The 23,269-nt window shown below is 50.2% G+C and overlaps 1 protein-coding gene across 1 annotated transcript in view; it reads right to left on the bottom strand.

The window, feature by feature from the left end:
* The window catches only part of UBE2W (ubiquitin conjugating enzyme E2 W), an 87,618-nt gene that overhangs the window by 18,698 nt on the left and 45,651 nt on the right, over nt 1–23,269 (bottom strand). The window contains exons 4-5 of the mRNA XM_075353164.1: nt 17,058–17,213; nt 11,428–11,503 (exon numbers count right to left, since the gene is read on the bottom strand). Coding sequence (XP_075209279.1) covers nt 11,428–11,503; nt 17,058–17,213 — 232 coding nt within the window. The remainder of the gene's footprint in view (nt 1–11,427; nt 11,504–17,057; nt 17,214–23,269) is intronic.

The raw sequence follows: 23,269 nt of genomic DNA, 5'->3' as shown, positions 1-23,269 counted from the left end.
GAAAGTCACCTAAGGCTATGTGCACACAGTGCGTTTTTCGCTGCGTTTTTGCGTGTTTTTCGGGTGCGTTTTTGGCCTCAAAACTGCAGGACTTTGCTTCCCCAGCAAAGTCTATGAGTTTTAATTTTTGCTGTCCCCACACATCTGTTTTTTTTCAGCTGCGTTTTTGTGGTGCCACAAAAACGCAGCATGTCAATTATTCCCGCGTTTTTCACTGCGCTTTTCATCCATTGAGTTCAATGGGATGTTGAAAGACGCAATGAGAAACGCAAATAGCTGCGTTTTGGTGCGTTTCTAAGACCAAAAACGCAGCTATAAACGCAGGAGGTGGGTAGTAAAGTGACGTGTACAGGAAGAGGATTCCTTCTGTCAGTATATACAGAAGCGTGAATCCTCCCGGTACAGTCACCGCTGCGTCCACCTCCCGTCCTGTGCATGTATGCTGCCGTGCGGCGCCATGTCTGGGCGGGAGGTGGAGGCAGCTGCGAAATCAAAAGTGAACAGTAGAAAAAAAAAAAAAAGTTATACTCACCTGTGTGCAGACTCCCGGTGCCATGCCCGCTCCCAGATTCTGTCACGGTATCGCCACCCCCGCTCCGGCTGTGTGCAGACGGCTGGGAAACCTCCGATGGATGCAGGACCTGGCGATGGATCACCTGATGCAGTCACCTGACGCATCAGCTGATCGTAAGTATCGCGGTGACGCGGGCGCCCGGCCGGTATCAGCAGATGCGTCAGGAGACTTCATCCCTGATTACCGTCAGCTGCTGCAGCGATCGGACGGGATCAGACTCCCGCCCCATCGCTGCAGGAGCTGCCGGTAATCAGCACATAAGTGAGTATTATTTTTTTTTATTTTTTTTTGCACCGATGCATCTGCTGATTGTATAAACGGCTTTTATACAATCAGCTGATGTGTGATGGGATTCAGGCACTTGATCCTGACACATCATCTGATCGCTTTGCCTTCCAGCAAACCGATCAGATGATATTGGATCCGGATTGGACGGCGCGGGACCCTGACCCAGGATTACTGCGGAGGGGGGTTTATTTCAATAAAGATGGAGTCACTAATTGTGTTGTGTTTTATTTCTAATAAAAATATTTTTCTGTGTGTTGTGTTTTTTTTTTATCTTTACTAGAAATTCATGGTGGCCATGTCTAATATTGGCGTGACACCATGTATTTCGGGCTTAGGGCCAGCTGATAATATACAGCTAGTCCTAACTCCATTATTACCTAGCTAGCCACCCGGCTTCAGGGCAGCTGGAAGAGTTGGATACAGCTCCAGAAGATGGCGCTTCGATAAAAGCGCCATTTTCTGGGGTGGCTGCGGGACTGCAATTCACAGCGGGGGTGCCCAGAAAGCATGGGCACCCTGCACTGTGGATTCCAATCCCCAGCTGCCTAGTTGTACCCGGCTGGACTCAAAAATTGGGCGAAGCTCACGTCATTTTTTTTTTAAATTATTTCATGAAATTCATGAAATAATTTAAAAAAAAAGGGCTTCCCTATATTTTTGGTTCCCAGCCGGGTACAAATAGGCAGCTGGGGGTTGGGGGCAGCCCGTACCTGCCTGCTGTACCCGGCTAGCATACAAAAATATGGCGAAGCCCACGTCATTTTTTTGGTTTGGGGGGGGGGGCAAAGAAATCCTGCATACAGTCCTGGAAGGAGGATGCTGAGCCTTGTAGTTCGACAGCTGCTGTCTGCTCTCCTGCATACACTATTGAATGGAGTATGCTGAGCCTTGTAGTTCTGCAGCTGTCTGCTCTTCTGCATACACTAGTGGAGAATGAAGAACACATTGAAGAAGGAAATGACATCAGACCTTTTTTTTTTGTTTACTGATAAAAAACGCATAAAGACGCAGTGAGCAAAAACGCAGCAAAACGCAGCAAAAAAACGCACCAAATCGCGGCAAAACGCGTGCGTTTTTGCCGCGTTTTTTCGGCGCAGGTGCGTTTTTGTGCGTTTTTAGCGGCCAAAAACGCACAAAAACGCAGCGTCAAAAAGACGCAGTGTGCGCACATAGCCTAATTCACACAATGCTTTCTGGAGTGCTGAACGAGTGACGAGACCCCATTCTCCTGATGTATGAGGCATCCAGAGAAGCCTGTACAGTGCACCATTTCTACTTGCAGATCCTGCTCTCTAGCCGCTTGCCACTTCTCTTCTATGTGTACCCACATATAGTTAATCTGACAGAAAAGCATTGTTCTGTCCACATGGTTGGGGGCCGCATGTTGTGCTCCCCTTGCCTAGAGGTTGGGAAATTATTGTTCATACGTGATCATTACCTGCAATCAGTGGCGTAACTAGAGTTTGATGGGCCCTGGTGCAAAATTTGGACTGGGGCCCCCCTCCATGTACACTAACACTTAGGGTACGGGATAATGACACTGACACTCGGGGTACAGGATCATGACGCTGACACTTGGCTTTTACCCTCAGCACCCAGGTTTCCCATGATCTGAAATCCATCTTGTCCTCGGCACCCAGCTTTCCCATGCTCTGCCATACATCTTTCCCTCAGCACCCAGCTTTCCCATATCAGAGCGTGGGAAAGCTGGGTGCTGAGAGATGTACAGCAGAGCATGGGTCTCACATAACTCTTCATATATTAGAATGCACCTCCATAGTCCTCCCATATATTATAATTCACCTCATAGTCATCCATATTTTATACTGCACCACATAGTTCTCCATGTTTTATGATGCATCCCCATACATAGTCCATGTGTGAGGTAGCCTCCATATATTATAATGTAGCCCCCATAGTCCTATATGTATTATATGTATTATAATGCAGCCTCACATTGTATTATGCAGCCCCATACTCCTCCATGTATAATACACCCCTATATTCCATGTATAAGGTGTCTTTCATGTTTATTATGCACTCTCACAGACCTCCATGTATCATGAAGCCAGTCCCCCCAGGGCCTCCATGTAGCATGCAGCCAGCCCCCCCAGGGCCTCCATGTAGCATGCAGCCAGCCCCACAGGGCCTCCATGTGTCATGCAGCCAGCCCCACCAGGGCCTCCATGTGTCATGCAGCCAGCCCCACCAGGGCCTCCATGTGTCATGCAGCCAGCCCCACCAGGGCCTACATGTGTAATGCAGCCAGCCCCACCCACCAGGGCCTCCATGTGTCATGCAGCCAGCGCCACCAGGGCCTCCATGCGTCATGCAGCCTGCCCCACCAGGGCCTACATGTAGCATGCAGCCAGCCCCCCCAGGGCCTCCATGTAGCATGCAACCAGCCCCCCCCAGGGCCTCCATGTAGCATGCAGACAGCCCTCCCCCAGGGCCTCCATGCAGCATGCAGCCAGCCCCCCCCCAGGGCCTCCATGTAGCATGCAGCCAGCCCCCCCAGGGCCTCCATGTAGCATGCAGCCAACCCCCACAGGGCCTCCATGTGTCATGCAGCCAGCCCCACCAGGGCGTCCATGTGTCATGCAGCCAGCGCCACCAGGGCCTCCATGTGTCATGCAGCCAGCCCCACCAGGGCCTAAATGTGTCATGCAGCCAGCCCCACCCACCCACTAGGGCCTCCATGTGTCATGCAGCCAGCGCCACCAGGGCCTCCATGTGTCATGCAGCCAGCCCCACCAGGGCCTAAATGTGTCATGCAGCCAGCCCCACCCACCCACTAGGGCCTCCATGTGTCATGCAGCCAGCCCCACCAGGGCCTCCATGTGTCATGCAGCCAGCCCCCCCCAGGGCCTCCATGTGTCATTCATCCAGCCCCCCCCCCAGGGCCTCCATGTGTCATGCAGCCAGCCCCCCCAGGGCCTCCATGTGTCATGCAGCCAGCCCCCCCCCCAGGGCCTCCATGTGTCATGCAGCCAGCCCCCCCAGGGCATCCATGTGTTATGCAGACAGCAAAATAAAAAAACAAGTACCTCTCTTCTCCTTCCGAACCCTGTGACCGCAGTAGTTACGTCCCTGCCCCCATATGTCACACACCCTGCTCCCAATACAGTCTGCACCCCCATTTCACACACATTACACCCCCATATGTCACACACCCTGCCCCACATATCTCACCCTGCCTGTACCCCAACTTACCCCTCTCAAACACTCTGCACCCCTTCACATGCTTCTGTCACAGTCTGCAGCCCTCATATGCCACTCACCCTGCACCCGCCCCTCATGTCCTCTCTTTTCTCATTACCAGTCATGTGTCCAAATCTCCTTCAGGAATTGATATCTTCTGATGCTTTCTGACGGCAATCCTGTGTCTCCTCCCACACAGTCACATGGGTATGACATCATCGCAGGTCCTTTCAGGATGGATTCCGTCTTCTGTGCAGGAGCACTTCTGCTCTGCCGCAGCTCAGAAACGCCTGGTGGCCTCTCCAGGTCAGTGGCCTCTCTACTGACTCTGGGCCCCCCTGACTCACAGGCCGGCCCCCTGACGGTCGAGTAGTCGGCCACTACACAGCGCATCTCCTCTCTTACAGAGAGGAGCCGGCTCCGCAGGGCAGCTGCCGGGCCCCTATAGCCCCGCGGGCCCGGTCGCAGTGGCGACCTCTGCAACCGCGGTCGTTATGCCCCTGCCTGCAATGTATTTGCACAATGAACTGCTATTTTCTTAACTGCTTCAGTAGAAATGAAGGGAATTTTGTTTACTTACCGTAAATTCCTTTTCTTCTAGCTCCTATTGGGAGACCCAGACAATTGGGGTGTATAGCTACTGCCTCCGGAGGCCACACAAAATATTACACTTTAAAAAGTGTAACCCCTCCCCTCTGCCTATACACCCTCCCGTGCATCACGGGCCCATCAGTTTTGGTGCCAAAGCAGGAAGGAGGAACTTATAAATTGGTCTAAGGTAAAATCAATCCGAAGGATGTTCGGAGAACTGAAACCATGAACCAAAAGAACAATTCAACATGAACAACATGTGTACACAAAAGAACAAACAGCCCGAAGGGAACAGGGGCGGGTGCTGGGTCTCCCAATAGGAGCTAGAAGAAAAGGAATTTACGGTAAGTAAACAAAATTCCCTTCTTCTTTGTCGCTCCATTGGGAGACCCAGACAATTGGGACGTCCAAAAGCAGTCCCTGGGTGGGTAAAAGAATACCTCGATAAAAAGAGCCGAAACAACAGCCCCCTCTTACAGGTGGGCAACCGCCGCCTGAAGGACTCGCCTACCTAGGCTGGCATCTGCCGAAGCATAGGCATGCACCTGATAGTGTTTTGTGAAAGTGTGCAGACTCGACCAGGTAGCCGCCTGACACACCTGCTGAGCCGTAGCCTGGTGTCGCAATGCCCAGGACGCACCCACGGCTCTGGTAGAATGGGCTTTCAGCCCTGAAGGAATCGGAAGCCCAGAAGAACGGTAGGTTTCAAAAATCGGTTCCTTGATCCACCGAGCCAAGGTTGACTTGGAAGCCTGCGAACCCTTACGCTGGCCAGCGACAAGGACAAAGAGCGCATCAGAGAGGCGCAGTGGCGCCGTGCGAGACACGTAGATCCGGAGTGCTCTCACTAGATCTAACAAATGCAAATCCTTTTCACATTGGTGAATTGGATGAGGGCAAAATGAAGGTAAGGAGATATCCTGATTGAGATGAAAAGGGGACACCACCTTAGGGAGAAAGTCCGGGACCGGACGTAGAACCACCTTATCCTGGTGAAATACCAGGAAGGGGGCTTTGCATGACAGTGCTGCCAGCTCTGACACTCTACGGAGTGAAGTAACCGCCACTAGAAATGCCACCTTCTGCGAAAGACGTGATAGAGAGACATCCCGCAGCGGCTCAAAAGGTGGTTTTTGAAGAGCCCGTAGAACCATGTTGAGATCCCAGGGTTCCAGCGGACGCTTGTAAGGTGGGACTATGTGGCAAACTCCCTGCAGGAACGTGCGGACCTGCGGAAGCCTGGCTAGACGCTTTTGAAAAAAACACGGAAAGCGCCGAGACTTGACCCTTGAGAGAGCCGAGAGACAAACCCTTGTCCAATCCAGATTGAAGGAAGGAAAGAAACCTGGGTAAGGCAAACGGCCAGGGGATAAACCCCCTCTCAGAGCACCAGGCTAAGAAGATCCTCCAAGTTCTGTGATAGATCTTGGCTGACGTTGGTTTCCTGGCCTGTCTCATAGTGGCAATGACATCTTGAGACAACCCTGAGGACGCTAAGAGCCAGGACTCAATGGCCACACAGTCAGGTTGAGGGCCGCAGAATTCAGATGGAAAAATGGCCCTTGAGATAGCAAGTCTGGTCGGTCTGGGAGCGCCCACGGTTGCCCCACCGTGAGATGCCACAGATCCGGGTACCACGACCGCCTCGGCCAATCTGGAGCGACGAGGATGGCGCGGCGGCAGTCGGACCTGATCTTGCGCAATACTCTGGGCAGCATTGCCAGAGGAGGGAATACATAGGGCAGTTGAAACTGCGACCAATCCTGAACTAAGGCGTCCGCCGCCAGAGCTCTGTGGTCCTGAGACCGTGCCATGAATGCCGGGACCTTGTTGTTGTGCCGAGACGCCATGAGATCGACGTCCGGCGTTCCCCAGCGGCAACAGATCTCTTGAAACACGTCCGGGTGGAGAGACCATTCCCCCGCGTCCATGCCCTGGCGACTGAGGAAGTCTGCTTCCCAGTTTTCTACGCCCGGAATGTGAACCGCGGAGATGGTGGAGGCTGTGGCCTCTGCCCACAGCAGAATCCGCCGGACTTCTTGGAAGGCTTGACGACTGCGAGTGCCGCCCTGGTGGTTGATGTACGCAACCGCCGTGGCGTTGTCCGACTGTATGCGGATCTGCCTGCCCTCGAGCCACCGATGGAACGCCTTGAGGGCTAGATACACTGCCCTTATCTCCAGAACATTGATCTGAAGGGAGGACTCTGTCGGAGTCCAGGTTCCCTGAGCCTTGTGGTGGAGAAAAACCGCTCCCCATCCTGACAGGCTCGCGTCCGTCGTGACCACAGCCCAGGATGGGGGCAGAAAGGATTTTCCCTTTGACAGAGAAGTGGGGAGAAGCCACCACTGAAGAGAGGTCTTGGCTTCCAGAGACAGAGAGACGTTCCTGTCTAAGGACGTCGGCCTCTTGTCCCATTTGCGGAGAATGTCCCATTGGAGTGGACGCAGATGAAATTGCGCAAAAGGAACTGCCTTCATTGCTGCCACCATCTTCCCCAAGAAGTGCATGAGGCGCCTCAAGGGGTGCGACTGGACCCGAAGAAGGGATTGCACCCCTGTCTGCAGCGACCGCTGTTTGTCCAGCGGCAGCTTGACCATCGCTGAGAGAGTATGAAACTCCATCCCGAGGTACGTCAGTGACTGGGTCGGAGACAATTTTGACTTTGGAAAATTGATGATCCACCCGAACCTCTGGAGAGTCTCCAGAGCAACGGTCAGACTGTGTTGACAAGCCACCCGTGAGGGCGCCTTGACTAGGAGATCGTCTAAGTAAGGGATCACCGAGTGGCCCTGAGAGTGTAGGATCGCTACGACGGATGCCATGACCTTGGTGAACCCCGAGGGGCTGTCGCCAGGCCGAAAGGCAGTGCCACAAACTGAAGGTGTTCGTCCCCAATGGCGAAACGCAGGAAGCGTTGATGCTCTTGCGCGATCGGCACATGGAGATAGGCATCTTTGATGTCGATTGATGCTAGGAAGTCTCCTTGGGACATCGAAGCGATGACAGATCGGAGGGATTCCATGCGAAACCGCCTGGTTTTCACATGTCTGTTGAGCAATTTGAGGTCCAAAACGGGACGGAATGAGACGTCCTTTTTTGGCACCACGAACAGATTGGAGTAAAAACCGCGACCGCGTTCCTGAAGGGGAACGGGGATCACCACTCATTCTGTTTTCAGAGTGTCCACCGCCTGAAAAAGCGCAACGGTCCGCTCGGGGGGCAGAGATGTTCTGAAAAAACGAGTCGGAGGACGAGAGCTGAACTCTATCCTGTAACCGTGAGACAGAATGTCTCTCACCCATCGGTCTTGGACATGTGGCCACCAGGCGTCGCAAAAGCGGGAGAGCCTGCCACCGACCGAGGATGCGGTTTGGGGCGGCCGAAAGTCATGAGGAGGCCGCCTTGGAGACGGTGCCTCCGGCGGTCTTTGGAGGACGTGACTTAGACCGCCATGCAGAAGAGTTCCTCTGGCTCTTCTGTGGCCTGTTGGACGAGGAGGATTGGGATCTGGCTGAGGGCCGAAAGGACCGAAACCTCGCTTGAACTTTCTGTTGCTGAGGTCTATTTGGTTTGGGTTGGGGTAAGGACGAGTCCTTTCCCTTGGATTGCTTAATAATTTCATCCAATCGCTCGCCAAACAGACGGTCGCCAGAAAAAGGCAAACCGGTCAAGAACTTTTTGGAAGCAGAGTCTGCCTTCCATTCACGTAGCCACATGGCCCTGCGGACTGCCACAGAATTGGCGGATGCTACCCCTGTACGGCTAGCCGAGTCCAGGACAGCATTCATGGCGTAGGATGCAAATACTGACGCCTGAGAAGTCAAAGATGTTACTTGTGGCGCAGCGGTACGGGACACCGCATTAATCTCAGACAGACAAGCTGAGATAGCCTGGAGTGCCCACACTGCTGCAAAGGCTGGGGCAAAAGACGCGCCTATGGCTTCATAGATGGATTTCAGTAGCAGCTCTATCTGCCTGTCCGTGGCATCCTTGAGCGATGCACCGTCAGCCACTGCTACTACGGATCTAGCCGCCAGTCTAGAGACTGGAGGATCCACCTTGGGACACTGAGCCCAACCCTTAACCACGTCAGCGGGGAAGGGGTAACTTGTGTCATTAAGGCGTTTAGTAAAGCGCTTGTCCGGGAAAGCCCTGTGCTTCTGGACAGCATCTCTAAAGTTAGAGTGATCGAAGAAAGCACTCCGGGTACGTTTAGGAAACCTAAACTGGTGTTTCTCCTGTTGTGAAGCCGAATCCTCTGTAGGCGGAGTTGGGGGAGAAAGATCTAGCACCTGGTTGATGGACGCTATAAGGTCATTTACTATGGCGTCCCCTTCAGGTGTATCAAGATTGAGAGCAACGTCAGGGTCAGAGTCCTGAGCTGCGACCTCCGCCTCCTCCTCTAGAAAATCCTCAAGCTGAGACCCTGAACAGCGTGATGAAGACGGGGAAGATTCTAAGCGAGCCCGCTTAGCTGGTCTGGGACTGCGGTCCGTGCCGGAGTCCTGCACGTAATAACTAGGGGCCACACCAGGAGCACGCTTAGTCGCAGACCGAGAGGGGCCTGGGGGTGATCCCGCAGTGCCCGGGGCCTGTGTAAGGGCCGGTCTGGACTGCAAAACCTCTAGAAACTTAGCAGACCATTTATCCATAGACTGAGCCATGGAATGTGAAAGCGACTCAGAGAGTTTGTCAGCTAAAACAGCAAACTCTGTCCCTGCCATCTGGACAGGGGGGGCCGGCGGTTCTACCTGGGCCGAGGGACCCCCTAGTGCCTCAGGCTCCGGCTGAGTGAGTGTCACAGGGGCCGAGCATTGCACACAATGAGGGTAGGTGGAACCTGCAGGTAGCATAGCCGCACAAGAGGTACAGGTAGCAAAATAACCCTGTGCCTTGGCCCCCTTGCTCCTTGTGAACGACATGCTGTTGTCTCCCAGGAGCGTGATCACTGAGGGTATATAGCCACAAGTTAACAGTACAGCTGAACCGGAAAAAGTATACAAATATAATGTATCTATATACAGGTCAGCACCCTAGGGGGACCAGCACCGGTAACCGGTGTGGCTTACCAACTGCTCCAGCGGTGTGTGGCCACCAGATTCCCTGCCTCGGGTCTCCCAGAGCTGAGTCAGAAGTCCTCCACCGGCAGAATGTGTTAAAACATGGCTGTCGGCGTTCACAGGGAAGGAGGGAGCCGGGGGCGTAACTTACAAAAGTGCGGGAATCTGGTGCCCCATAGGGATTAGTGAGGGGGGAGGAGGACAGCTATGTGTGCTCCAGCCCTCACTGTCGGCGTCAGACCGACCGTCCCGCCCTTGCCCCTGACTGGCAGGCCCGGGGGCGGGAGTTTAATGTACTAGGCCGCAAAAGCCGGGGACTAAAGTAAAAACCGCGGCCGGCAAGCAGGCACGGTCGGCGCGGTAGTCCCGGACAAAAATCAACACTGCAGGCGCAGCGTCTGAGGCCCAGGTGCTCCATGCACCGTCCCAAAGGGGACACAGAGTACCTGTAGTTGCAGGGCCTTGTCCCTGACGATACTCAGTCTCCTGTCCGGCAGATACCACCAGGGGCTGCGGAGGGAGCCCGGTCCCAGTGCCTGGATGACCGGTTAGGATCCCACTTCACCCAGAGCCCCTAAGGGATGGGGAAGGAAAACGGCATGTGGCTCCTGCCTTTGTACCCGCAATGGGTACTTCAACCTTAACAGCACCGCCGACTCAGTGGGGTGAGAAGGGAGCATGCCGGGGGCCCTGTTAGGGGCCCTCTTTTCTTCCATCCGAAATAGTCAGCAGCTGCTGCTGACTAAAATGTGGAGCATTGTGTGAATGTCATCCTCCTTCAACACAAAGCATAAAACTGATGGGCCCGTGATGCACGGGAGGGTGTATAGGCAGAGGGGAGGGGTTACACTTTTTAAAGTGTAATACTTTGTGTGGCCTCCGGAGGCAGTAGCTATACACCCCAATTGTCTGGGTCTCCCAATGGAGCGACAAAGAAATCCCTTTTAAGCATTTCCAGTATACATGGTATTATTAGCACGTCTGAAACCATATACTCCCTTTGATTATACCTCTATATTGATGTTCAATAAATGCCGGTAGTGATTTTTAGTTTTATTTCCAGCAGGTGTGGTGTATGTTATTGCAGGATATAAGTCAGGATAATAGAGATAGAGGACTCTCTCATGTACACACAGGATGGTTTATTCTAAGTCACTGGGAGCGGCCGTTACTCATTAGCTCCAGGTTTCCACTTCTGTGGCTATTTCAGGCAGTTCCTGATCTCAGGCTTGTTTATCCCTGCTCAGCCATGGAAACCACCCAGAGAAGCTCCTGAGGTGCAGACCTTGTGCTCCCAGAAGACAAATATTACATGCTATATGCTTCAGTTACTTAAAGATCCCATTCAAGGAGTGTGTGTGTCCTACCTCAGAAGTTTCCACTTCATAGTAACAGCAAAGGCAGCTCCGGGAAGGCCGCATTCAATAAACTGTCTGAATGGTGCCCGACAACTCTACTGCTAACCTGATTTATGGGGCAGGCTACATGCGTGGTCTCGTCTACCTGCTAGAAATGGCCCAAATTCTTGGAAGGTATAAAACCTTTTATATACTGCAAATATTTCTGAATTTTATCAGAACGGGAGATATGGGAAAACATCTTTACCATACAAATGTAGAAATCTAGACCGACTAACGGATTGACCGTTCAGTAGACCAACCAATAGACCATAGATTAAGTGTGGATCTCCGCAACGTCTTATTTTCTTACCATGATACCACCATTTTGTTTTCTTTGGATTTTTGTTGCACGTTCTTACATAAAACGAGTTATCTGGAGGTCGTCTCTGAAAACAAGAAGAAAAACAAGATGAAGAGCAACAATTCAGACCTACTGACCATTTCTATCAAGGTGTCTCAAATAGTCTAGACGTGCTCTTTGGAGCTGCTTATGACAATATTTGAGATCTGGATTATAAGAAATTATTCACATCAGAAGAAATATAATAAACATTCTATAAACTATGAGACCTATATAAAATAGTGGAGAATGCCTCAGGATAAGCAGATTGATAGGTCTGTGGCTGTGATCCTATTGATTATATAAGGAGCTGCAGACCTATGATCCCATACAGGAACCCAAAAAGCAGAGTGCCCCATATGTGACTTCAGATTGTTACACTATAGAAATGCAGCATGAGCGGCGCCCTGCTACATCATCACAAGAATAAATTATGAGGGTGAGGGCAAGATGTGACCACATAACAACAATATAGAAAGACTACACCCTAAAATACTTATGCAAACTAAAAACTTGTAAAAAGTTTGTGACAAAAAAAATGCAGCATGTTCATTCTTCCTGCGTTTTTGTCAACATTTGTCACAAAAACGCAGCAAAAATGCAACGAAAACGCATCTACAATTACAAGCATTTTTTGTGACATTTCCAGGCTCTCTCTGACAAGATGCAGTTTTGTCTGAAGTTTGTGAAGACAAAAAGATGCGTGCGCATGTAGCCAAAAGGGCACTTTACACGCTGCAATATCGCCATCGATATCGCTAGCGTGCGTACCCGCCCCCGTCGGTTGTGCATCACGGGCAAATCGCTGCCCGTGGCGCACAACATCACTTACACCCGTCACACGAACTTACCTTCCCTGCGACGTTGCTGTGGCCGGCAATCCGCCTCCTTTCTAAGGGGGCGGTTCGTGCGGCGTCACACGGCAGCCGTCCAATAGCAGAGGAGGGGTGGAGATGAGTGGGCGGAACATGCCGCCCAGCTCCTTCCTTCCTCATTGCCGGTGGACGCAGGTAAGGAGATGTTCGTCGTTCCCGTGGTGTCACACATTGCGATGCGTGATGCCGCAGGACCGACGAACAACCAGCGGCAGGCAGCACCAACAACGATATTATGAAAAGGAGCGACGTGTCAACGATCTTTCCAGTTTTTGCAATCGTTGATCGTCGCTCCTAGCTGTCACACGCTGCGATGTCGCTAACGACGCCGGATGTGCGTCACAAACACCGTGACCCCGACGATATATCGTTAGCGATGTCGCGGCGTGTAAAGCCCCCTTTAGTCTTTACAGATAAAACATATGGCACTGGACAACTCTCCTGTACAGCGAGAGGCGCGGACGTGACATCCCCCTTAACACAGATCCCCAGACTGGGAATAGTAAGTAATAAAATGAATATCTGGGCTTTGATGTGTACATATCTCAGTGATGGCTCAGGCTAAAGAGGGCAAGTAGTAATATTTTATGCAAATATCGATACACTAAAGAGGTTTTAAAAAGGAAATTAGTGTAACATTTGCCCTAGAGAAGCAGTTACTGCCGGCGTGGTTAATGTCCCACCTTCCCATGGACATCATTCTCTTCACTATCTGGGGCTCCCTTGCTCTAAAATTTGTATTTCATTCATATGCACCTCAGCCTCACAAGTGCATTTGCATAGTATTTACATAGTGGCTGTACAGCTCAGTAACATGTTTATTTTTTTTTTCATTTTCTAAATTTCTCTTCTTCGTTGCAGAGATGAATACCTTGTAAAGTTTAAAGGGAATCTGTCCCCAGGTTTTTGCCACCTAATCTGAGAGCAGCATAATGCTGGGGCAGAGACCCTGATTCCAGCAGTGTGTCACTTACTGGACTACTTAGTGTAGTATTGATAAAATCACTGATTAATCAGCAGTAAATTATCATTAGAGAACTACTTGGTGTCCTGCCAGGTAGTCCAGCACATTCATGAGCTCTGTATAAGGCCTAAGCCACACGGCGAGAAAAACGGTGCGAGTGGAGTGCGATAAAACATCGCAATCCACTTGGACCAATATTACCCTATGCGTCAGCACCCATGGGCGATTATTTTCACGGCCCCAAACAGACCGAGAAAACAATCACAACATGCTGCGATTGTAATGCGAGACTTTCTCTCGCACCCATTCAAGTCTATGGGGCGAGAGAAAAATCGCACTGCACTCGCAGTACACCGGTGTACCGCAAGTGCAGAGCTAGAATGGCAATAGCCTGATACGGGGGAGAGGGAGAGAAATCCCTCCCTCCCCTCCGCAGCGCTGACCCGCCACTCCTCAGTGCCGGCCCGCCCCCCGCAGCTGAGGTCTGCTCACACAGTAGGACCTCAGTCGCATGGACACTTGCATGACACTCAGCTCTTCTGTACTGCCAGAGTGAGCCGAGTGTCATGCGAGGATCACACTAGTGCCTCGTGTGGCCCCGGCCTAACTGCTAAATCTGCAGCAGAGAAAACACTGATTTTATCTAAATGACAGCAAACAGCTCAGTAAGTGACACATCGCTGGAATCAGGGTCTCTGTCTCTAAATTATGCTGCTCTCAGATGGGGAACAAAAACCTGGTGACAGATTCCCTTTAAGTTATATTTTATGTTAGGTACAATGGGGCATTACTAGAGGTTTTTCACTGGGGTGTTTTACTTATTTTCCTACATGATCTTGACCAATCATACGCATACAGCAGCATACAGAAAAAAACTTCCAATAACCTCCACAATAGCTCAGAGCTGGGTTCTCAGTGAGAGACATGTAATAACAGTCTGCTCTTCTCACTGATCTCAATGCAGAGCAGCGTATCATTACAAAATGCGGGGAGTGGAGCAGTGGTGTATGTGATTACACCGTTCCTCTCACGGTAGTCAGTGTCGAGGGAGGGGATAAAGTAGAACTAAGGCGGCTTTCACACTACGTTTTTTTAACGCAAAAACGGATCCAGTGCAAATGCGTTTTCATGTCAATGCATTTGCAATGGGACTTGCGTCAACCTGCGTCCACCTGCGTTTGGGTGCGTTATAGTGCGGATCCAGCAACTTGCAGTTTTCTAACTTTTTTCAAAAACGCTACTTGTAGCGTTTTTGAGCTGCGTCCAAATACTGCAAATTGCTGGATCCTGATTATACTGCACGCAAACGCATGTGAACTGATCGTATGCTGATAGACAGGATCCTGCTTGCTCTACTGCGCATGCCCAGAAACCAGCCTCGGGTGATCAGTCTCTCCCTCCCCCTCCCTCTCTCCCCCGCCTGAGAGCTGCGGAGGCTCGTAACCAAGATAAACATCGGGTAACTTGCTTGGATACCCGATGTTTACCTTGGTTACGTGTGTAGGGAGCTCGGCTCCTAGCAGCTGCAGACGCTCGTAACCAAGGTAAATATCGGGTAGCCAAGCAAGTTACCCGATGTTTACCTTGGTTACGAGTCTCCACAGCTGTCAGATGCCGGCTCCCAGTCTATCACGTTCAGTTCCCCTCACTCCCGATCACATGACTCCAATGCCCGCTCATAAACGTCAAGTGAAAGGATCCTGCAAAATAATACATGCGTTTGCATGCATTTTTCTCTGCAAAAACAGGATCCGCTTTTGCAGCAAAAAAACGTTCATGATGTATGCTAAAAAAAACGTAGTGTGAAAGCAGCCTAAGCTTTGCCCCATTACAAACATATCTGCAGCTTTCCTCTCACAGCTTTGTTGTACTGCCCCTCTCCCAAACTGACTGCTGTGAGATGAAAGTTGAAATAGTTTTCGTAATCATGCTTATCTCTGCACTACTCAAAGCACTTTGTAATCACACAAAACTTTGCCATGAGGAGATCAGACTGTCAGTCATTACATGTCTTACATGAGAAACCTGCTCTAAGCCACTGTGTGGGCATTTTCACTTTACCCCAGTAGGTTGCTGCCTGCTTATGATTGAGCACCCTCATGCAATGGGAGCAGTACACGCCTCTAGAGACTAATCTCTGGTAATGCCCCCTTCTATAACCTAAACTTTACAAGCTAATCTCTCCATAAAGGAGAGAAGAATTTAAAAATATAAAAACTACATTTTATTTAGCTTTGCAGACTCTATTCCATGAAGTGGCCAGTTTAACATGCTGAAACTGCCGAAAGAGACTAACATAGGCCAAAAATTGTATCAAGTGTGGGTCCCGGTTCTGCAGCCAGGTAGCCCCTTCCATTCATCTATAGCCATGGCATGGAATGGTATTGAAGATGAGCTCTATTCAAGAGAACGAGCAGCATAGAGAGCAGTGCGATGGGATGAAAGGAGTCTCAGCGACCCCCTGTACGCCCACCAATCACACTGATATCCTGCAAGAACAGGCCATAAATAATAAAAGAAAACGCTTATAATGGAATCTGTCCTTAGGTCTATGCTGGCCTGAGAGCAGCATAAAGCAGTGACATACAGCCTGGCTTTAGCAGCGCAGCACTTGTATAGTAGTGTAGTTTTCATACAATCACTTGTTGCTTATTGAAGACTTTCTTCCTGTGCACAGTAATAAAGAATAAATAAATAATAATAATAATAATAATAATAGTACTAATAATAAATAAGTCATATGTAATAAAGAAGTTGTGAATCGGCAGCGGCTGGGCGAGGCGAGCCTACAGCACATGGATGACAACTGCGGAGGTTGTGCGCTTCACTGAAAGGACTTCTGAGCTTGTAGTGCTCCACTCACCTACACCTGACAACTGGGATTCTATGAAAACAGGTACCGCACAGCTAAAATCAGGGTGTCTGTCAGATCGGGGAGCAGGATAGTGGTGACAGATCTCCTATAACAGAGCTTCACCAGAAGAAATCACACAGTTATCGCTAACAGACATTCTTGTTTAAAACTGTAATAAAAAATGGTGAAGTCTAAAGGTATGTGCACACGATCAGGACCCGCTGCACCCTGGACACGGCGGGTCCGAGTCTCCTCCGCAGGAGCCCGCAGCTGCCTGTGCCCACGATCAGGGTTTGGGGTGCTTTGGTCTCTCGCCTGTTCTCACTTGTGACTCCTTAGCAAAGACTTGACATGATTGCGGCTCTGGGAACCACACCGCAGGTCACTTTACGCTGTGACTCGCACGCGCACAGTGGGCATGGGATTTCTATAAATCCCATTCACTGTGCTTGTACTGTACAACGCTACGTCCACAGCGCTGTGAACCCTGATCGGGGGCACAAATCCTTAAAGTAGTAATTAATCAACATATTGCTTAATGGTTTTGCACTTTCAACAAAGTAGACCCCGGATACTGCTCTAGCCTCTATGTTATTGTCTTCAGAGGTGACGTCACTACTACATTGTGTATTGCTGCTGCAGACAATCACTGATTACAGCGGCTCAGAACTATCTACATCAGAAGAACCATGGACGTGGGCGAGTAGCAGCAGTGATGAGCGCTGTTGACGTGACTTCACCGCTGCAGCCAAACACAGTAGCAGTAGCAGAGAGGAGTAGAAGACAATGTGATCTCATAGTATTCCTGCATGTAAACTGATAGATTAGAAGAATCAGAAGGATTATATATGTATTAAACTCATTTTATTATTTTGGTTCCAAAGTAGACTTTGTAAGCGCCATGTACCTTCTCTTTGCAGCTGGACAGCATGCTGATTATACTAAGACAGACAGATTGCACGGACAGCGCAGGAGACCAATCTTCCGTTAAAATAGATAGACAGATATGACCGTTGCTATATACATGAGGATGGACAGGGATATTCTCACCAGTGAACATGACCTGCAATGAAAATTAGGGACAAAGTTTAAGATATTTGGCAGCTAACAACAGAAAATCAAATGTACCCAATACAGATCACAAAAACAGTCCTCCCTGTGATCTTCTGCTGTCACAATGGCAGCAGTCTTCCTCAGGCGACGGGCACTAGGATGGACAGAACAGGATGGACCTCATTAACAAATCAATGGATCTGTCCGGTGCCATCACTGCCAATCACATGATAAATTCATCACAACTAAAGCCTGCTTTACACCCTACGATCCAGCATACGATATCGTATGTGATCGTACCCGCCCCCATCGTATGTGCAGCACGTTCAATTTGTTGAATGTGCCACACAAAAGATTAACCCCCGTCACATGTACTTACCCGTCCATACGACCTCGATGTGGGCGGCGGACATCCACTTCCTGGAGTGGGAGGGACGTTCTGCGTCACATTGACGTCACGCGGCGTCCGGCCAATAGATGCGGATGGGCAGAGATGAGCGGGACGTAAACATCCCGCCCACCTCCTTCCTTCCGCATCGCTGGCCGGGAGCCGCGGGACGCAGGTAAGATCTGTTCATCGTTCCCGGGGTGTCACACACTGCGATGTGTGCTGCCCCGAATACGATGAACAACCTGTCATTCAATTTATGAGAAATGAACGACGTGCATGCGATGAACGTTTTACCATTCAATCGCAAGTAGCTGTTACACACTGCAATGTACTTACGATGCCGGATGTGTGTCACTTAGGGTATGTGCACACGTTGCTTTTTTTTCCGCGCGGAAAAAAACGCACCCTCTGGCAGAGGGGAGAATTGTAAACAATGCTTTTTGAGAAACAACGCATCGAAAACGCATGCGTTTTTCATGCGTTTTTCATGCGTTTTTCATGCGTTTTTCATGCGTTTTTTTAGGTGCGTTTTTTAAGACTTGTCAGTGATAATAAAGTTGGTTGAACACAGACCTTTGGAAAAAAAAACCTGTGATGTCATTTCCTTCTCCACATTCTGTTTGGATAAATGGGAGGGCTTGGAATGGAAGGAGCACCATTTGAATTTTGGAAAAGTTGAAATAAACTTCGCGCACCAAGCCCCTTAGGTACCTATACGTCAGAAAACCCCCACAAGTGACCCCATTTTGGAATCTGCACCCATCAAGGATTTTATTCAGGAGTATATTAAGCATTTTGAATCCACAGCTACTTCACCCAAAATGTTGCTGTAGCAACAATATTCTCACTTTTAGGCCCGCTTCACATGTCAGTGAAAAACACTGACGTTTTTCACTGGCGTGTAAAACACGCACATGTCCCTCCGTGTGCCGTGAATCACGGCACACGTGGGTTGTCTAAGTGCAATCCGGGCTCCGTTCTCCGTGGCCCGTGATTGCACTTAGAGATTAACTCACCTGCACCCGCTCCCGCTCTCCATGGTGCTGATCGCTCCCGCGGTGCAGCATCCGGCCGGCGCTGACCCCCGCAGCAGCTGCTTCCGGGTCGGCTGTGTCGTGCATCATGAATATGCGCGACAATAATGAGCCGGCTCAGAAGCAGCAGGGAGAACGGGCTGCAGAGGACATCGCTGGACGCCGGGTGAGTTAAAATGTTTTTTATTTTAAAAGCACGTTTTTTTCTGGCACGTGTTTCACGGATCACACCACTGCGTGGTCCGTGGGACATCAGTGATGCCAGAAAAAAATGGACATGTCTCCGTGCGGCAATCACGCACACGCGGGTACGCCGCATGGAGACACGTGCAGTGAAAAATCACTGACGTGTGAGCAGACCCATTCATTATAATGGGTCTGCGTATGTCAGTGATCCTGGTACGTTTAAAAAAAAGCACAAACGTCCCAGAATCACTGACGTGTGAAAGGGGCCTAAGGCTATGTGGCCATAATCCAGCGACACGGCGTCTAGTACACAGTGCCAGCCTTCCTGCAGCTGCCCATGCCCACGATTTGGGTTCAGGCTGCTGTGGAGATCTATGCTATCTGCAGAGAACACTCTCGTCTCCGCAGCATAAATTGACATGCGGAGGCTCGGGAAGCCACGCTACCGGTCAGTTTATGCTGCGGAGAAAAGAAGCACAGTGGGCATGGGATCTCCAAAAATCCTTCCACTGTGCTTCTACTGCACAACGCAGCGTTATGGACGCAGGGAAAACACTCAGCGCCCATAACGCTGCAAACCCTGATTGTGGACACACAGCCTAAAAAGCGTCAATGGATGAAGGGATGTCAAATATATAGAACGTCCTACCCCCGCCTGCATATTCTAAGCTGGCACCTTTAGTACCTTTCATGTGGCACTAAAGGGTGCCTAGCTTAGTATTTATCCAATAAAAAAAAAAAAAAAAATGAAAAAAATGGCGTGGGGTCCCCCCTATTTTTGATAGCCAGTCAGGGTAAAGCAGACAGCTGTAGCCTGCAAACCACAGCTGGCAGCTTCATCTTGGCTGGTGATCAATTTGGAGGGCTCCCCAGGCTTTTTTTTTTTTATTTTTAAATAAAGAATAAAAAAAAAAATAACGTGGGGTCCCCCCAAATTAGATCACCAGCCAAGGTGAAGCTGACAGCTGGGGTCTGGTATTCTCAGGGTGGGAAGAGCCATGGTTATTGGACTCTTCCCAGCCTAAAAATAGCAGGCCGCAGCCGCCCCAGAAGTGGCGCATCCATTAGATGCGCCAATCCTGGCGCTTCGCCCCAACTCATCCCGCGCCCTGGTGCGTTGGCTAACGGGGTAATAAATGGGGTTGATACCAGATGTGTAATGTCACCTGGCATCAAGCCCAGCAATTAGTGATGTCACGGCGTCTATCAGACACCCGACATAACTAATTGACAGTAAACAAAAGCAAAAAAAGACAACAAAAAATTTTTATTAGAAAAAACACTCCCCAAATCATTCCCTTGTTCTCCAATTTAATAAAAAAAAATGGGTCCGCAGAAATCCATATGGATGTCCCACGTCGCCTCTGGACCTTCTAGAATATGGGGGCACGTTCAGGAAACGTATCCCCCATTTTCTAGGAGGGCAGACCCTCCATTTGAGGAGAGTGGGTGCAAAAATCTGCACCCACTCTCCCCGGGTCACAGCTGCAGAGTGCGAGCAGCCAGCACAGCTCACACTGAACACAGGAAGCTGACAGCTGCTCTGCACATGTGACCGGCCAGCGTGCACTGTGAAGGAGGAGGGGGCCGCGGGGGATCAGCGCTGCGACCGGACAGGTATGTATGACACCGGGGGGAATAGGGGGTGAACGGGCAGGGCCTGGGGAACAGTTTTCTGTCGCATGTGTTATTGCACATGCGACAGAAATCATAGGAGCAGGGCGGCCGATGCGCTACTGTGCGCGCGGCCATGTTGGATTTTCGGGAGGGGGGTCGGGGGTCGGGGCGGGCACTTTGGCGACACCGGGGGCTTTGCCAGGAAGTGAGGTCAACAGGAAGCCTCTTGACCTCACTTCCAGGTAAATGCCTGCGTTCTGTGTGCCGACAAAGGCCGCGGACCGCAACAAAAAAGCAGGTCCATGCGTTGTGGCTGCGTTCTGACCCCACATCATTGATTTCAATGGGGGAGAGAACGCAGCCACAACGCACAAAAGAAGTGACATGCTGCTTTTCTTTCCGCACCGATTTTTGGCATCCAAAACGCTGCGGAAAGAAACGCAGCATGTGCACTGATTTTTCAGCTTTCCCATACACTTTGCTGGGAAAGCTGAACGCATGCAATTTGCCACTGAAACGCTGCGGTTCAAAACGCAGCGTTTCCGCGGTAAAAAACGCATCGTGTGCACACAGCCTTACAACGTGACCCCGCCGACACATTGTAAGATACATTGCAGTGTGTAAAGCGGCCTTAACACTTAAGTTTTCCATGACAGAACAGAAATGAAATTCAGACCTTAGATGGTTTCCATCAAGGTGATTTAATTGATTAAATTACACTATGTGCACACTGCCTCATTTTTAGAAAGATCTTTTGGGAATCCGCCTAAATAAAACGTAAAAGTGCCCAATAAAGTGAGAATAGTGCACAGCAATGTAAAACGACACTGCTGTGCACACGATCTGTCTCATGTCACTTCTGCTAGCTGCTTCTCTGTTTCTGAACCCTGAATCAGGTAACAGAAGTAACACGTTCATTCTTCTGGTGTCTTCAGCCGCTCTGTATACTGCACAGTATAAAGTGAGGGGCGGCGGTATTGGAGCTGTCAATGGCTCAGCCGCCTCAAGATCACACCCGCTGGACTTCTCCCTGAAACGGCTGTCTGAGAAAACACAGCGTCTGCATGACGCCATGTGAACATAACCATATTGGCCCATTCAGATTTACCAAATAATCACAATCACACACACACACGGATTTAAGATTACTAGACTGACAACATTCACCAAAAATGTATCTTTCATGTGTGTTCCTCCAGACTTGAATCAAGTGTGTTTTTTTTTTTATTAATAATCCATAAGACCAAAGCATAGGGTTGGGGCAATCACTTTCCCAATTAAATGGATTTATCATCATATCCCTAATTATATTTGAGGACATTGTTGTTTTTGATTCACTTTAATAAATATGTATGACTGGCCATGGAATAATACACACAAGGAGAATGAAGCTATGCTCACATGGAGAATAAGGCCCCTTTCACATTGCGTTCTTCTCTACGTCCACAGGTCCCGTCGGAGGATCCGTCCGAACCGCCCCTCCCCCACTCTGCCAAGCGTGTTCCAGACGCATGCGCCCGACAGGACCATTCACTGTTATGGAGCGCACTGCGTTAGCGTGTGCTCTGTTTTGTGCCATTTTGTGCATATATACGTTTCTGCAGACGGACATCCGAACGTAGGTGGTCTACGTTCGGGTGTCCGTCTGCAGAAACGCATATGTGCACAAAATAGCACAAAACAGAGCACACGCTAACGCAGTGCGCTCCATAGCAGTGAATGGCCCTGTCGGGCGCATGCGTCCGAAACACGCTTTGCAGAGTGGGGGAGGGGCGGTCCGGACGGATGCCCTGACGGGACCTGTGGACGTAGAGAAGAACGCAATGTGAAAGGGGCCTAAGGCTATCCTCACAAATAGAGACTTATGCCGGAGTCACACGGGACAATTCATTGCCTGTGGCGCACAAAGTCGGTAACCGCCGTCACACGTATTTACCTCCCTAACGACGTCACTGTGGGCGACGAACATCCTCTTCCTGAAGGGGGAGGGACGTTCAACGTCACAGCGACGTCACACAGCCGCCGGCCAATAGAAGCGGAGGTGCGGAGATAAGCGGGACATAACATCCCGCCCACCTCCTTCCTTCCGCATTGCCGACGGGACGCAGGTAAGCTGTGTTCGTCGTTCCCGGAGTGTCACACGGAGCGATGTGTGTTGCCGCGGGAACGATGAACATCCAGAGCACAGAAGGAGGAACAGCATTTTGAAATGAACGACGTGTCAACGAGCAACGATAAGGTGAGTATTTTTGCTCGTTAACAGTGATTCAGAGGTGTCACATGGTACGACATCTCTAACGATGCCGGATGTGCGTCATGAATTCCGTGACGCAGCCGACATATCGCACGATATGTCGTACCGTGTGATGCCGGCATAAGGCTATCCTCACATGTGGAGAATAAGGCTATCCTCACACGTGGCGAATAAGGCTATCCAATCCGTGACAGGTCCCTGGTGGCTGCCATAGACTCTCTCTATATGTGTGTATAGGGAGAAGACAGTCAATCTACGGCAGCAGGGTGAATCCATAGTGGACCTGGGCTGGACTAGTCATATTATTCCTATCCAGAATTTCTATACATAGTATATTCTTTTTTGAAACGCTGTATTTCAGAGTAAAACTGCAATAACCCAGCAAGAATCTGCCATGAGGTTTCCATTAAAAGAGATCCCAATAATAACAATCACTTCTTAAACGCCTGCGAATCATTTAGATGGGGGTTCCAGAGTCCCGTGTGACTGAAGGAGTAGTTCACACGTGTGATCACTGCTTCATTTATACTATAGGTTATTGAAGAGACCGTGCATGTCTGACCATTGCTGCCATAGACAGTAAA

The sequence above is a fragment of the Anomaloglossus baeobatrachus genome, chromosome 6, assembly GCF_048569485.1.
Source record: "Anomaloglossus baeobatrachus isolate aAnoBae1 chromosome 6, aAnoBae1.hap1, whole genome shotgun sequence".
In the NCBI taxonomy this organism is placed as follows: Eukaryota; Metazoa; Chordata; class Amphibia; order Anura; family Aromobatidae; genus Anomaloglossus; species Anomaloglossus baeobatrachus.
Note: the sequence above shows the minus strand (reverse complement) of the source record. Positions and strands in the feature narration are given on the sequence as shown.